Source organism: Narcine bancroftii, chromosome 4 (genome assembly GCF_036971445.1).
Source record: "Narcine bancroftii isolate sNarBan1 chromosome 4, sNarBan1.hap1, whole genome shotgun sequence".
In the NCBI taxonomy this organism is placed as follows: domain Eukaryota; kingdom Metazoa; phylum Chordata; class Chondrichthyes; order Torpediniformes; family Narcinidae; genus Narcine; species Narcine bancroftii.
The window spans coordinates 314,016,288-314,033,372 of NC_091472.1; the positions used below are offsets into that span (position 1 = coordinate 314,016,288).

At 49.1% G+C, this 17,085-nt stretch overlaps 1 protein-coding gene across 4 annotated transcripts in view; it reads right to left on the reverse strand.

The window, feature by feature from the left end:
- Nucleotides 1–17,085, reverse strand: part of ptprna (protein tyrosine phosphatase receptor type Na) — a 200,868-nt gene that overhangs the window by 18,496 nt on the left and 165,287 nt on the right. For 3 of the 4 annotated variants that reach the window (XM_069935964.1, XM_069935962.1, XM_069935965.1), the window contains exons 14-18: nucleotides 15,909–16,056; nucleotides 10,244–10,317; nucleotides 6,242–6,319; nucleotides 5,573–5,692; nucleotides 4,161–4,327 (exon numbers count right to left, since the gene is read on the reverse strand). In XM_069935964.1, coding sequence (XP_069792065.1) covers nucleotides 4,161–4,327; nucleotides 5,573–5,692; nucleotides 6,242–6,319; nucleotides 10,244–10,317; nucleotides 15,909–16,056 — 587 coding nt within the window. Of the gene's footprint in view, nucleotides 1–2,686; nucleotides 2,791–4,160; nucleotides 4,328–5,572; nucleotides 5,693–6,241; nucleotides 6,320–10,243; nucleotides 10,318–15,908; nucleotides 16,057–17,085 lie in introns of all 4 variants that reach the window. The other variant, XR_011356867.1, reaches the window with a different exon arrangement.

Here is a 17,085-nt window from a genome sequence, read left to right on the forward strand (position 1 = left end):
ATAGGAGCTGGGAGGTGATGTTGAGACTGTTTAAGGCATTGGTGAGGCCAGGTTTGGAGTATTGTGCTCAGTTCTGGTCTCCAAATTATAGAAAGGATATCAATAAGGTGGAGAGGGTGCAGAGAAGGTTTACAAGGATGTTGCCTGGCTTACAACATCTAATTACAGAGAAAGATTAAGGAGACTGGGACTTTATTCATTGGAACGTAGATGGTTGAGAGGGGTATTTGAGGTATTTAAAATTATGAAGAGAAAAGATAGACTAGACATGAGTAGACTTTTTCCTCTGAGGGCAGGGGAGGTTGGAACAAGGAGTCACAAGTTAGGGGGCAAAACTTTAGGAGTAATACAAGAGGAATCTTCTTCACTCAGAGAGTGGTGGCTGAGTGGAATGACCTTCCGGAAGAGGTAGTTGCGGCAGGGTCAATTTTGTCATTTAAGAGGAGGTTGGATGAGTGCATGGATGTGAGGGGGTTGTAGGGTTATGGGCAAGGAGGTGGAACTAGTGGAGTTCATTTAAATTGGTGTGGACTAGAAGGGTCGATATGGCCTGTTTCCATGCTGTAAATTGTTATATGGTTATATGGTAGGTCAATTGGGTGTAATTGGATGGCACGGGTCTGTGGGCGGGAAGGACCTGTCTAAAAAAGAGGAGGTTGTCATCAGGGGACCTTTAAGATGTTGCCTGCCTTCTTGAGGCAGTGCCTCATGTAGATGTATGCGATGCAGACACGGAGTAACAGAGGGAAATCCCTTCACTGATTTGAAAGTATTGTGCAACATCTGGGTGAGGCAGTTGTGATGAGGGGGGCAGTGACAGTGTTCAATCCGGATAAGTGTGAAGTGATGCACGTTGGAAGGTTAAACTTGAAGGCAGAGAACACAGCAGGATTCTTAACAGTGTGGGGGAACAGAGGGACCTTGGGGTCCAAATCCATAGATCCTTCAAGGTCACCGCACAGGTCGATAGGATGGTTAAGAAGGCTTATGGGTTACTGGGCTTCATTAGTTGGGGGGGATTGAGTTCAAGAGTCAAGAGGTCATGTTGCAGCTCTATGAAGCTCTGCTTAGACCACACTTAAGAGTACTTTGTTGAGTTCTGGTCGCCTCACGACAGGAAGGATGTTTAAGGCATGGAGAAGATGCAGTGGAGATTGACCAGGATGTCACCTGGATTGGACAACTTCTCTTGTGAGGCAAGGTTAGCAGAGCTGGGACTTTTCTCTTTGGAGCAAAGAAGGATGAGAGGAGACTTAATAGAGGTCTACAAGATTCTCAGAGGCATCGATGGGGTGGACAGCCAGCATCTGTTTCCCCAGAGCAGGATCAGTAAACATCAGAGGTCATGTGTACAAAGTGAAGGGAAGGATGTTTAAGGGAAATGTTTTTGTACACAGAGAGCGGTGGGTGCCTGGAATGCATTGTCGAGGGTGGTGATAGAGGCTAGAACATGAGAGACGTTTAAAAGATTCTCAGACACATGGATGGAAGAGAAAGAGAGGGTTATGGGTGTGAGGGAGGGAAGGGTTAGATTGTTGTGGAGTCGGTTTACCGACGTCAGTGGGTGAAGGGCCTGTACTGTGCTGTTAAGTTCTATGTTCCAGTTTGCCAGAGTTAGGGAGCCAGGGCAGGACTTTCCCCTATCAACAGAACCTTCCTCGGCTCCCTCCACACCGTCCCAGGGTCAGACACAGAGTGAAGCTCCCTCCACACCGTCCCATCACACACTCCCAGGGTCAGACACAGAGTGAAGCTCCCTCCACACCGTCCCATCACACACTCCCGGGGTCAGACCTAGAGTGAAGCTCCCTCCACACCGTCCCATCACACACTCCCAGGGTCAGACACAGAGTGAAGCTCCCTCCACACCGTCCTATCACACACTCCCGGGGTCAGACCTAGAGTGAAGCTCCCTCCACACCGTCCCATCACACACTCCCAGGGTCAGACACAGAGTGAAGCTCCCACCACACCGTCCCATCACACACTCCCGGGGTCAGACCTAGAGTGAAGCTCCCTCCACACCGTCCCATCACACACTCCCAGGGTCAGACACAGAGTGAAGCTCCCTCCACACCGTCCCATCACACACTCCCGGGGTCTGACACAGAGTGAAGCTCCCTCCACACCATCCCATCACACACTCCCGGGGTCAGACACTGAGTGAAGCTCCCTCCACACCGTCCCTCAACCCTCTTCAGCCGAGCTTAGTGGTGGGGGCGGGGGGGGGTGTGTGCAGCCACACAGGACAGACGCAGGGGTGTTAGTTGGTGTGATGTTCCCACCATTGCTGGGTGCAGAAGACACAACTACCATTGATCACTTTTGTGACTATGCAACTGGATTTGACACGACTAGCTGCAAATCACAAAAATGACACTGGGAGCCATGAGAAAGGCATGTCACCGAGCCAGCCAGGGCAAGGTTAATGAGATGCTGGTCAAACAGGGATGGAAGAGAGGTTATGCAGATAGCAACCCGCCCATCAGCAGGCCAAAGCTTCCCATTGGTTGATACATACGCCAATTAGTTCCTGACCATCCAATCCACACTCACAGAGCAGGGCAAGGGGAGGCAGCATCCCCAGATAGCAATCAGAAGCTTCTCTATATCAGGGGGAGGGGGGCTCAGGGGGAGACTTTAATCGGAGAGAGTCACGTGGAGTGTGGCAAAATATTATACTTACTGTTCCCAGCCCCTGTCTGACATTGTCAGTTAAAGCCTCTTCCTCGTGTCAGATCCCACTGTTGAGTGAGACAGTATCTGGGACACGGTCAGTCTGAGCTCAGCCTGTTAGTCAGTTGCAGGACAGGTTACGCATGCAGTAAACTGGGTTAGACACAGGGTAAAGCTTTATCTACACTGTCCAGTCACACATACTCATGGCAGGGACCATCGGTCAGTCACAGAGTGAAGCTCCCTCTGCACCGTCCCATCACACACTCCCAGGGTCTGACTGGGGTGGTACACCACTGGCCTACTGCAGGGGACAACCTCTGTACCTACAGGAGGGTAAGGGGTCAGGACGACACCTGGTCGGGTATCAATCACCCTCCGGGATATAAGCCTGCGCCGGCCTCCCGAGGCCTCGCTCAGAGTTGCTGCAGCCACAGCCTGCCTGGCTCTCTGGAAGTCTTTGTGGATTAAAGCCTGTTGTACAGTCTTTATCTCTGTGTGTGTCTGATTCTGTCTAACAGCGCACCATACAGACACAGGGTGAAGCTCCCTCCACACCATCCCATCACACACTCCCGGGGTCAAACACAGAGAGAAGCTCCCTCCACACTGTCCCATCACACACTCCCAGGGTCAGACACAGAGTGAAGCTCCCTCCACACCGTCCCATCACACTCTCCCGGGGTCAGACACAGAGTGAAACTCCCTCCGCACTGTCCCATCACACACTCCCGGGGTCAGACACAGAGAGAAGCTCCCTCCACACCATCCCATCATACACACCTAGGGTCAGACACAGAGTGAAGCTCCCTCCACACTGTCCCATCACACACTCCCGGGGTCTGACACAGAGTGAAGCTCCCTCCACACCATCCCATCATACACTCCCAGGTCAGACACAGAGTGAAGCTCCCTCCACACCGTCCCATCACACACTCCTGGGGTCAGACACAGAGAGAAGCTCCCTCCACACCATCCCATCATACACTCCCAGGTCAGACACAGAGTGAAGTTCCCCCCACAACTCCCCATCACACACTCCCGGGGTCAGACACAGAGTGAAGCTCCCTCCACACCGTCCCATCACACACTCCTGGGGTCAGACACAGAGTGAAGCTCCCTCCACACCATCCCATCACATACTTCTGGGGTCAGACACAGAGTGAAGCTCCCTCCACACCGTCCCATCACACACTCCCAGGGTCAGACCCAGGGTGAAGCTCCCTCCACACCGTCCCATCACACACTCCCGGGGTCAGACCTAGAGTGAAGCTCCCTCCACACCGTCCCATCACACACTCCCGGGTCAGACACAGAGCGAAGCTCTGAAGCAGTTGCAGTGGTGACCTGCAGGCTGGAAATTGCTATCGACAGGGTTGCAAAGAATGAGTAACATTATGCTACCTGTATTGTCCATGATCGTGGCCTGTGTCCGACCATAAGAGCCCACCCTCTCTCCTCCCCAGTTCCTCCAAGCTTTGTACCTGCGAAAGTCGAGCAGTGGACGAGTGGAGGAAGGGATGCCCTCTGCTGGCCAGCTGAGGAAGTGAAACTGGGTAAGGGTGCGTGTCTCCTGTGACTGCAGGTTCTTGAGGTAGAAGCTGCGGACCAGGAAGTCCTCACACCAGATGTGCTCAGAGACCAGATTGACCTGCGGATGCAGACAGAAGACGGTTAATGAGCGGTGTGGTGAGAGCCAGGTTGAACTGTGGACACAGGCAGGAGAGAGTTAACATGCAGTGTGATGGGAGGCCAGATTCAGCTGTGGACACAGGCAGGAGAGGGTTAACGGGCGGTGTAGTGGGAGACTAGGTTGAACTGTGAACACAGGCAAGAGAGGGTTAATGGGCGGCCTGGTGGGAGACCAGGTTGAACTGTGGACACAGGCAGGAGAGAGTTAACAGGCCGTGTGGTGGGAGGCCAGATTCAGCTGTGGACACAGACAGGAGTAGGTTAACAGGCGGTGTAGTGGGAGACCAGGTTGAACTGTGGACACAGGCAGGAGAGAGTTAACAGGCAGTGTGGTGGGAGGTCAGATTCAGCTGTGGACACAGGCAGGAGATAATTAACGGGCTGTGTGGTGGGAGACCAGGTTGAACTGTGGACACAGGCCGGAGAGAGTTAACAGGCAGTGTGGTGGGAGGCCAGATTCAGCTGTGGACAGAGGCAGGAGTGGGTTAACGGGCGGTGTGGTGGGAGACCAGGTTGAACTGTGGATACAGGCAGGAGAGGGTTAATGGGCGGGGTGGTGGGAGACTAGGTTGAACTGTTGGAACAGGCAGGAGGGTTAACGGACCGTGATTCCAGAGCACAGCCCCAGCTCACTGAATGCACAGTGTGATCCCGGTCCAGTCAGCACAGTGCAGTCCCAGCCCAGTCTGCACAACTTGAACCCGGCCTAATCTGCACAATGTTATCCCGACCTAGACTGCATAGCACATCACAGCCCAGTCTGCACAGCACAGTCCCAACCCAGTCTGTACTGCGTGGTCCCAGGCAGCCCAGTCTGCACAGCGTGGTCCCAGTCCAGTCTGCACAGCGTGGTCCCAGTCCAGTCTGCACAGCATGGTCCCAGTCCAGTCTGCACAGCGTGGTCCCAGTCCAGTCTGCACAGCATGGTCCCAGTCCAGTCTGCACAGCGTGGTCCCAGCCAGTCTGCACAGAGTGGTCCCAGGCAGCCCAGTCATCATAGCACTGTCCCATTGCAATGCCTTCACATTCTGATCCCATTCCCGCCTGTGGAGTACAATCCAAGCTCACTGACCTATCCCATCTCAATCCACCCACCCCCCCCCCCCCCCCACCAAAGCCCACTGTCTGCACAGTGTGATCCTGCTGCATGTCCTTGGGTCGGGGGAATCACCCCACTCCCAAAACCTGCCCATCGCATCCTCACCTCGTAGATGTGGTAGAGGGAGGAGCCTTCGTCGGGCCAGTAGCGGTCACAGTGCCTGACGCTGTCCTCCACGAGTGGGGTCAACATGACAATGACTGTACAGCCATTCTCCCACACCATCTGAAAGGGGACAGGACACCATTAGTGGGATGGAAAGACCCCCCCCCCCACCCCGTAGGGGCAGCCGAAGCAACCATTCTTCATGGGCACAACCTCTTCTCACTGCTCCCTATGGGCAGGAGGAACCGAAGTCTGAAGTCTAGCACCTCGAGGTGCCATCACGAAGGAAGCACGTCAGCACCACGACTTCCTTAGGAGTTTGTGGAGATACGATATGTTGCCGATAACCTTGGCAAACAAGTGCTGACTGGTTGCATCATGGCCTGGTGTGGAGACTCCAATACCTCCGAGTGTAAATCCCTGCAAAAGGTAGTACCGGTCCTGATGAGTGCAGCCTCTGTGGCCACAGAAACCGTTCTGGTTCCAGTAGCACCCGATTCACCGTCAGGCACTTCTCAGTTGAACCTCCTTCCTTCCATGGTGAGGAGGGGGTTGTCTGCTCTGGAGTCCCCGGGTGTTTCACCAGGATTCTCTCACCATCTTCTCCGGATATCACCCTCATTCCATTCCCTCCCATCGAGTCCCGGTCCCTCTGCAGGATCAGCTCACCTGCCAGAAGTCTGGGATGGTGTGCGAGAGGGGTCCTTGGGTAGCGATGTAGGTTGGCATCCTGGGGTCGTGGTCGATCTAAGGGGAGACACAGAACATGGAGTAGCAAACATCAGAGGACATCTGTACAAAATGAAGTTTAAGGGAAAGTTTTTACACAGAGGGTTGTGGGTGCCTGGAATACCTTGCCAGGTATGGTGGTGAAGGCTGGAACATTAGGTACATTTAAGGGACTCTTGAACAGACACAAAGATGAAAGAAAAATAGAAGGTTATGGGATAAGGAGGGTTTAGTATTTTTGTTTACAAAGGAATATATATATATGGATCAGGACAACATCGAAGGCCAAAGGGCTGTACTGTACTGTTGTGTTCTAGGTAACACCAGTCCAGGCAGGAGGGCACTTTTTCCCAATCCATGAGTCTTCATCATTACAGTACAGACTCCTATGTACTCTCCCCTAGTCTCTGTCCTTGCCCCCAGCACATAACACCTGATCCAACCTCCTCCACCATCATCTTGCCCCACCCCCCGATCCACGGTTTTTGTTCCACCAATCCTACCTACCCGTCCCATCCCTCTATCCCAGCATCTTTGAACCATCTCCCCATTGTTTTGTCCCTCTCCATTCCCAATCACATCATGTCTCCATTAGACCATAAGACATCAGAACAAAATAGGCCATTCAGCCCATTGAGTCTTCTCTGCCATTTAACATGAGTTGATCCATTTCCCCACTCAGCACCACTGCCTGGCCTTCGCCCCATAACCTTTGATGCCCTGGTTAATGAAGAACCTATCAATCTCTGCCTTAAATACAACCAATGACCCGGCTTCCACAACCGCCTGTGGTGATAAATTGCACACATTCACCCCCCTCTGGCTGAAGAAATTTCTCTGCATCTCTGTTCTTAGTGGCCAACCATGGCCAAACCCGCCATCCCCAACTTTCTGTCTCTACCTCATCTCTGAGCCACAACATGAGCCCACTGTCCAGATTCCATAAGAATAGAAATAGGGGCAGGAGTCGGCCATCCGGCCCATCGAGCCTGCTCCACCATTCCATAAGATCAAGGCTAATCTGGCCGTGGACTCTGCTCCACTTACCCATCTGTTCCCCACAACTCTTACCACCTATTCTTCAAAAATATATCTACCCATGTCTTAAATACATTTAAAAAGGCTTCCTTGGGCAGAGAATTCCACAGATTCACTACTCTCTGGGGGAAGCTGTTCCTACTCAACTCTGTCCTTCATCTACTGCCCTGAATCTTGAGGTTATTCCCCTAATTCTCGTCTCACCTACCAGTGGAAACAACCTCCCTGTTTCTATCTCATCAATTCCTTTCAGAGGCTTTATAAGATCCTCCTTCATCCTCCTCAACTCCATTAAACATAACCCCAGATGACTCAATCTCTCCTCATAAGATAACCTCCTCCTCTCCGGAATCAACCTTGTGAACCTCCCCTGCATCGCCTCCGAACCCAGTCCATCCTTTCTCAAGTGAGGAGACCAGAACTGCACACAGATCTCTAGGTGTGGCCACCAGTCAGTCCCCTGTACAGTTGGAGCAGAAGTTCACTGCTCTAAAATGCAATCACTCCAGCAACGAAAGTCAAAAACCTTTCTCCCGTCCTGATCACCTGTTGCACCTGCAGACCAACCTTTTGTGATTCATGCACCAGCACTCTCAGGTCCCCCTGCCCAACAGCGTGCTGCAATCCTTCACCGTTTGAAACAATGGTCTGCAATCTCTGTCCCACCAGCTCCCCTCACAGTCTCTGCCTTTACCTGTGAGATCGTTGGTCTCACTCGGCTAAAAGAGGCACCATACTCTGGCAAAGAGTCAGTGATCACACATGGCTTTATCCTGATCTTGGGCTCTCACAGCCCGTGGCTTCTCCAGAGGAAGCAACTGATGGCATTTATTTTGGTTCCAATTTCCAGGCCACAGAGACACCCCTTCCTCACAAGCATTGGCTGTGCCCAGGTTCGCATTCCCATTCCTGCCATTGTAAATGCCTTCATTTGTGATGTTAAAGAATCCACAGACGGTTCCCTCTCCTGACAGATCACATTGCACACTTACCTCCCCGTTTCCCGTACGGCGTCCCATAATGACTGACTGTAAATATTCCCCAATTTCCAAATGCCTATATTGTATTCCCAGAGACAGAACTGATGGAAGGGCAGGATAAGGTGATACTCCTGGGTATAGAATCTTCAGATTCGATAGGGGATATAGAAAAGATGTCCTTACAATGTTGGTTAACGAGTCCATTACTGTAATGAGGGAATTAATGAATCACACGATATACAGTAAAAACCCCTGGTATCCGGCACCAACGGGGATGGGAAGATTCCAGATAAGTGAATTTTACAGTGTGGATTGGCAAATGAATGGCGAGGGGCGCCAATTTCAAACGGCCGCATTTTTTAACCTTTTTTTTCTGGTTTCTTGAATAACGGTGCATTTACAGACCCTTCAGCCCAACTCAACCCTACTGGTCAAGATGTCTATCTATCTAAGCTAGTTCGATTTGCCAGCTGTTGATCCAAATCCCTCTCATCCTTGTCCCCTGTCCAAATGGCTTTTAAACATTGCAAGTCTCTACCACGTCCTCTGGCAGATCGTTCCATACACCCACCACCCTCTGTGTGAAAACGTTGTTCCCCAGTGCCCTGCAAATCTTTCCCCTCTCACCTTAATCTGGTGCTCTCTAGTTTTCGATTTAAAATTTAGCCATACAGCACGGTAACAGGCCCTTTCGGCCCATGAGCCCGTGCCACCCAATTACACCTAATTAACCTACAAACCCATACGTTTTTGAAGGATGGGAGGAAACCGGAGCCCCCAGAGAAAACCCACGCAGACACGAGGAGAAAGTACAAACTCCTTACAGACAGTGCCAGATTCGAACCTGGGTCGCTGGCGCTGTAACACGCTAACCGTTCTGAATTTATGACGAATGCTTCTTGTTTGCATTCATGAAAGAGAAGGACCTTGAGCCTGAAGGATTCAGGGTAGGGAATAGAGAATTCTACAACATGTTAGCATCAAAAGGTTTGGTACTAGGTGCCTTAAACAGGCTTCATTGTAGTTCCATCCCAGGTCCTGTGGGTCTGCATCCCAAGCTGCAATGGGAAGAAGGTGAGGTACCAGATTACTGAAGGATGGCAATTGTGGTGCCAAGAACTATAAGCTTGTACGTCTGACATCAGTGATAGGGAAATTATCAGAAAGAAAATACCTGAGGGACAGATCAATTTGACTTGGAAAGACAGGAATTAATCAAACAGTCATAGAGTTGTACAACATGGAAGTAGGGTCCTTTAGCCCAATCTGTCCATGCCAACCAATATGTCCCACCTGTACTAGTCCCACCCACAACTCCCTTCCGTTCACCATCCCACCCACCCCCATTCCCCACCCTGTCCCACCATCCCATTCTCCACTGCATCCCCATAGCCTTTCATGTCCTGGCTAATCAAGAACCTATTAATCTCTGCCTTCAATACACCCAAAGACCCGGCCTCCACAACTGCCCGAGGCAACAAATTCCACAGAATCACCGCCCTCTGGCTGAAGAAATTCCTCCACATCTCTGTTCTAAGTGGATGCCCTTCAATCCTGAAGTTGTGCCCTCTTGTCCTGGACTCTCCCACTGAATCTCAATGAGATCCCCCCTCATTCTCCTGAATTCCAATGAGAACAGGCCAAGAGCTGTTAAATGCTCCTCGTATGATAACCCTTCCATTCCCGGAATCATCCTTGTGAACCTCCTCTGAACCCTTTCCAACGTCGGCACATCCTTTCTGAAATGAGGAGCCCAAAACTGCCCACAATCCTTCAAGTGGGGTCTCCCCAGTGCCTTTTTACTAGGAGTAAATAGATCCAATGGATCTCTGTCAAAGTTGAGCTCTCTTTCCATAGGTACAGAGACAGTAGGGGCAGCAATGAACTGGAACAGATCCTGTGGCCTTCAAATGTGTACACTTACGATGGGGCTAGCATTGATGAAGTCCGTCCGTGATGGGTTAACCTCAGCCTTCAGAACCATGCGGTTATGGTCATCTGTAAGTTCAATAAAAAGTAAGATCAGTTGGGCCTTGTTCACAATGCATCCGGAACCCGGCTCTTGGTTCTGCTGTCTGTGTTCCTCCACAGGATGGGAAACTAGTTTAACTGTCACTGACGAGAGAGAGAAAAAGAAGGAAAAGGAGAGTAAGAGAAAGAGGGAGAAAGTGAGAAAAGAGAAAAATGGAAAAGAATAACATGAAGAGAGAGAGAGAAATAAAGAGGGAGAGAGGGAAAGAGAGAGAGAAAGGGAAAAGAGAGTGGGAGAGGGAGGTTTTGTCAGGATGGACAGATGAGCTGAAATTTACAAGCTGAAACACATTGGGTTCTACTTCTTTTACAGTGACTAGTGGGGAACCGCAGGGCTCCATGCTGGGACCATAGTTATTTGCAATATATACCAATGACTCAGATGTGGGAATAGAAAGCAGCGTCTCCAAGTTAGGTAGTGGGGTTAGCTGTGTAGAGGATTCAATGAGGATGAAGGGTGATTTGGACAAGTTAGGTGCAGATGCAATATAATGTGGATAAATGCGAGGTTATCTACTTTGGAGGTAAGAACAGGACAAAGGATTATTATCTAAATGGTATCTGTTTAGGAAAAGGGGAGGTGCAGAGAGACTTGGGTGTTGCTGTGCATCAGTCGTTGAAAGTGGACATGGAGGTGCAGCAGGCGGTGAGGAGGGCGAATGGTATGTTGGCATTCATAGCAAGAGGATTTGAGTCCAGGAGTAGGGAGATCCTGCTGCAGTTGTACAGGGTCTTGGTGAGACCCCATCTGGAGGACTGCGTGCAGTTTTGGTCTCCTTATCTGAGGAAGGACATCTTCGCCATGGAGGGGGTGCAGAGAAGGTTCACTAGACTGATACCAGGGATGGAAGGACTTGCATATGAAGAAAGATTGGATAGACTAAGCTTGTGTTCTCTGGAATTTAGAAGATTGAGGGGGGATCTTATAGAAACATATAAAATTCTTAAGGGTTTAGACAGACTAGAAGCAGGAAGGTTGTTTCCAATGCTGGGAAAAACCAGAACTGGGGACACAGTTTAAGGATAAATTTTTTAGGACTGAGATGAGGAAAAATTTCTTCTCTCAGAGAGCGGTAAATGTGTGGAATTCTTTGCCACAGGAAGTAATTGAGGCCGGTTCCTTGTCAATATTTAAGAGTAGGTTAGATTTGGCCCTTGTGGCTAAGGGGATCAGGGGGTATGGGGAGAAGGCAAGAACCGAGTACTGATCAACCATGATCATATTGAATGGCAGTGTAGGCTTGAAGGGCCAAATGGCCTAGTCCTGCACCTATTTTTTATGTTTCGATAATCAAAACAGGACATATGCAGTGAAGGGGAGGGCATTGAGGAATGCAGAGGAACAGAGGGATCTTGGAATAACAGTTCATCGTTCTTTGAAAGTGGAATCTCATGTAGGTAGGGTGGTGAAGAAGGCTTTTGGTATCCTCTCCTTTATAAATCAAAGCATAGAATACAGGAGCTGGGTGATGTTGAGACTGTTCAAGGCATCGGTGAGGCCAAGTCTGGAATATTGTGCGCAGTTCTGGTCTCCAGATTATAGCAAGGATATCAATAAGGTAGAGAGGGTGCAGAGAAGATTTACGAAAATGTTGCCTGGATTGCAGTATCTAGAATACAGAGAAAGATTGAGTAGACTGGGTCTTTATTCATTGGAGCGTAGAAGGTTGAGGGGGGATTTGATAGAGGTATTTAAAATTATGAAGGGGATAGATAGAGTAGATGTGAATAGGCTCTTCCCCTTGAGGGTAGGTGAGATTGAAACGAGGCATCATAAATTAAAGGTTAGGGAGGAAAAGTTTAGAAGTAACATGAGGGGAAACCTCTTCCCTCAGAGAGTGGTGGCTGAGTGGAATGACCTTCCGGAAGAGGTGGTTGCAGTAGGGTCAATTTTGTCATTTAAGAGAAGGTTGGATGAGTACGTGGATGTGAGGGGGTTGGCAGATTATGGACAGGGAGCAGGTAAGTGGGACTAGAGGAGATCACTTAAGTTGGTGCGGTCTTGAGGGGCCGAGATGGCCTGTTTCTGTACTGTAATTGTTATATGGTCAAATGGTTTATTTTATGCCAGGAGTAACCATACCTCACTGTGGTCGTTGAATAAATTTAGGAAGGATCAATATTAATGCAAATCAGTTTTGCTCCACTCATGAGACCATGAAATGTAGTAGCAGAATTAGGCCATTCAGCCCATCACACCTGCTTCACTATTCAATCACACTTATCAACCCCAATGTATAACCATATAACAATTACAGCATGGAAGCAGGCCATCACGACCTTTCTTGTCCTTTCCGAAAATCTTACACTCTCTTAGTCCCACTCACCTGTATTCTCCCCATTATCCTCCACACCTTTTACATCCAGATACCTCTCCACATTTTCTTTTTGCACCCTCAATGGAGAATCGCTGCTCTAGACTCAATTGTTACTGAAATATTTTGCTTGAGAAAAATTGTCATTGGTCCATTTCCTTTGGAGTTCTGAAACCGTGCACATGACGAGTCAATGAGGGACGATTCAAACAGTGGCTTTCAAATTTTTCTTCCCACCCACATCCCACTTTAAGCAATCCCTTACTAATCACAGAGCACTGATGGCATAGGGATTACTTAAGGTGGGATGTGAGTGGAAGGAAAAAGGTTGAAACCCATTGGTCTAGAACAGCCGATCGCAACCATTTTTCGGCTGTGGCCCCCTTCAGTCTCTGCTCAAGGTTTATGGGCCACCTTCCCTGAGAAGTTTAGCTGGTTTCTTCCGACTATCTCTCCTACCGATGACATGACAAAAATTTGATCTTTTTTCATTTTCACCCAGTGCAGTGGAGGGGAAACTGAGTTCATACTGTTTGATATTAATATATATATATACATATGTGATATTGTATTTTCAGTTTTGTTCCTTTTTCTTCATTTATTCCAATAAAAAAATATAATTTCAGACTGTGGCCTCCCCCTTAAATGCTTCTCCATTAAGAATGGCTGGTTTAGAGGGTTATGAGACAAATGCACGCAAGTGGGACTAGTATGGGTGGAACATTTTGGTCAGCATGGGGAAATTGGGACAAAGGCCCTGTTTCCACACTGGATGACCCCATGTCTCAGAACCTTCTGCCAACTGTGGTTGCGTTACCAAATGCTCCTGTGGTTTTCCTTCATGATGAACAGTGTTTCATGCTTGAAAGTCTGACCCATGTGTTTAATTTCTGGGGCGAAGGTGCAATTGGATTGAGGCTGGCTCGAATGCCCAAGGATCTGGATGGAGTCTTAGAGGCTGTGCACTCGAGAGGTGGTAGCTGAAATGTGCACCAAATCATTTGCTGTACAAACACTGCACCAGCACGTGGAAGTTGGGGCACATTGGTATAAAGCACTGGCAGTGTGCCAGGTGGAGAATGGGCGCAACCCTGGGTCCCACGCCGGGATGGAAGGCCAGACCTCAGAGAAGTTGCAAAGGGGATTTAAAGGCAGGAGAATGGGGAAAGCAACGACTCCGCCATTCTAGCTCCTGAACTGCTCCAACGTTCCGGCAGATTCCGCCTCAGCCTCTGCTCCACTTCTCTGCCTGTTCCCCGCAAGAACGCCAGACGATGGGAGCGAGGAGAAACTATTCGGCCCATCCAGCCTGCCCTGCCATTCAAGATGATCGTGGCTGATCTACACTGGCCTTAACGCCTCCTCTGTGCCAGTTCCCTAGACTCTTCTACTTCTCAGTCTATCTCCTTATCCGGCCTCCAGCACACTTGGGGACAGAGATTTCCAGACATTCATCCATTCTTTGAGAAGAAATCTATGCAACCAGCCCCTAATCTTGTAGCTCTGTCCTCCTATTCGTGACTTTCCCACTGGTGAAAACACTCAACATCTACCCTGTCAAACCCCGTAGGACCTTTCATGCTTAAATAAGGAAGACAGGCCCAATCATCTCTTGTCAGGACAACCCTTCATCTCCATAGCCCTATCCTCCGTAATGTTGCCACTTAATAAAATTCCGATTAGACCCTACTTGGCCTACTGCGTTCAGTTCTGGCCACCTCATTACAGGAAGGATGTAGATGCTTCGGAGAGGGTGGAGAGGAGATGAACCAGGACATTGTGAAACACAAAAGTCTGCAGACGCTGTGATTTTGGTAAAAACACTGAGATGTTGGAGAAACTCACCAAGTAAAGATATATTACCGAGGTTTCGGGCCTGAGCCATGGAGGAAGGGCCAAGGCCCTCAATATCAGGAATACATCTTTAACTCCAAGAGTCGCTGCGACTTTGTAACGTGTCTGTTTTCACCAGATTGGAGAACATGTCAAATGAAGCGAGGATGAGCTGGTTGGGGCTTTTCTGTTTGGAGCAACGAAGGATGAGAGGAGACTTAATAAGATCCTGGTCAACCAGCATCTTTTTCCCAGAGCAGCAATGGCCAATACCAGAGGACATCTGTTTAAGGTGAGTAAAGTTTAGGGGAGACGTCAGAGATAAGTATTTTACCCAGAGAACGGTGGGTGCCTGGAACGCATGGCGGGGGGTGGGGGTGGAAGCTGGTACAACAGGAACATTCAAAACTTTTTTAGGCGCATGGATTTTAGAAAAACAGAGAGTTATGGATGTGAAGTAGGGAAAAACTAATTTGTGAAGGAGGTTTCCATAGGTTAGCTGAACATCATGGGCTGAAGGGCCTGTACTGTGCTGTAATGATCTGCTCTATGAATCAAGTCCAACGTATTTTTCCCTCTCAAGCCCCATTCTCCTGCTTTCTCCCCATAACTTTTGACACCTTTAAAACCCTCATTGGCCATGATTTTAGTACACTGCCCCAATACCCCAGTCAAATTTTTGTCCAGAACACTCCTTCGATAAATCGGGACATTTATTGCATGCACAGAATAGCTACAGTCTGCACATTCGCTTGGTGGATTTCAATTACCGAGGTGCCTTCTGAATAAAATTCTTGGCCACCTGGATAAATCCCCAACCCAGGTAAACGTTGGAAGTTCAGCTGAGCAAGGGGGAGCCAGGGGAGTGTTAATCCAGTTAATTACCATATATACTCATGTAAAAGTCGATGCCATGTATTAATCGACCCTCCACCCTCTTTTTCGGCTTGACTGCAGACTGCCCTCAGAGCTCCTGGTGCCTTGACTGCGGACTTCCCACCTGGTCTTGCCTGCCCAACCATCCGAGCTCCTGATACCTCTACCACAGACTTACCATCTGGTCCCGGCCACCCACCCATCCAAGATCCCGACACCCGAGTGACGCAGGTACTCACTGTGATCAAAAGTAGAATCCATGTAATAGTCAGCCCCATAAATTTTACGTTAAAAATGGTCTACAAAATGTAACTTTTACAAGAGTATACATGGTAAATAAATGGGGCCTGGAGAGCAGTCATGGGGATTGTTTCAAGATGGACCTTGTGGCTGGGGTGTGCTGACCTATAGGTGACTTCATGCCACACCATATGGTTGAGTAAGCCACTGGTTTCATGGGCAATTAGGGTTGGCCTCATGTCCTATGTGAGAATACACAAGATGTGAATAAATTCAACAAAAAAGGTCACGTACAGGGAACAAAGGCAGGGTTCCGGCATTTCTTGATGTTAGCCTCGCTCTGTGCGATGGAACAGGCGTTGGGCTCAGCCTGGTAGGCACACAGGGCCTCCCACTCCTTGTGCAGACGATCCTTGATCTTCAGGTGGTCCTCCATGTATGACTGGAAAGGAAGCAAAGATGTCAGGGTCTCTAAAGAGTTTCAAACGTCCCTCTAACCCAATGGTTCTCAACCTTTTTCTTTCTAGTCACATACCACCTTAAGTAATCCCTCTGTCATTGGTGCTCTGTGATTAGTAAGGGATTGCTTAAGGTGGGATGTGGGTGGAAAGAAAAAGTTTGAAAACCACTGTTTTAATCGTCCTTCAATGACTCGTTATGTGCATGGTTTCAGAACTCCAAAGGAAATGGGCCAATGGCAATTTTTCTCAAGCCAAATATTTCAGTAACAATTGGGTCTAGAGCAGTGATTCTCAACCTTCCCTTCCCACTCACATCCCACTTTAAGCAATCCCTTACTAATCACAGAGCACCGATGGCATTGGGATTACTCAACGGGGTATGCGAGTGGAAATAAAAAGATTGAGAACCACTGGTCTAACCTCTTCATTAAATCTTCATTGGACGTTTGCTGGTCTAAGAGGGACACCACCTCATCTTCTGTCTGGGAAACTTCCAGCTGGATGGCATTGCCATCAACTTCTCCGGTGTCCATTAAAGCTCCCCACCCCGCGCTCCTCCCCATCTTATTCTCCCTTCTCCTTTCTTCTACTTCTGTCTTTCTCTCTTTCTCTCTCTCTAGGGTTGGTGTCAGAACAAGTCTTAGTGGAGGGCATTAGGGTAACAACAGGGGGTTGTAAAGCTCGTCGAAAGAACCAAAGACTTGTTGATCCAAACCAAAGCTTTTATTAGCAAAAGACAGGAGCTCTTCACAGGTATCCGACCAGTCCGGAATGATCCGACCTGGCTAGGGACACAACCCTTTAAGACCCAGACAGTAGGCATGGCTAAGCTCTCAGCCAATCGCTGTAAGCACAGTCTAGATACTGTAACTATATACACTATGTACATTGGTGATAGATCTATACTATCACAGGGGTACAATCTGACTTTCTAAAATTTGTTCAGCGGAGTTCATACCTTCCTTGAACCTCCTCCGTGCGGCGCCACTGTCCCCCTCCCTCTCCCTCTG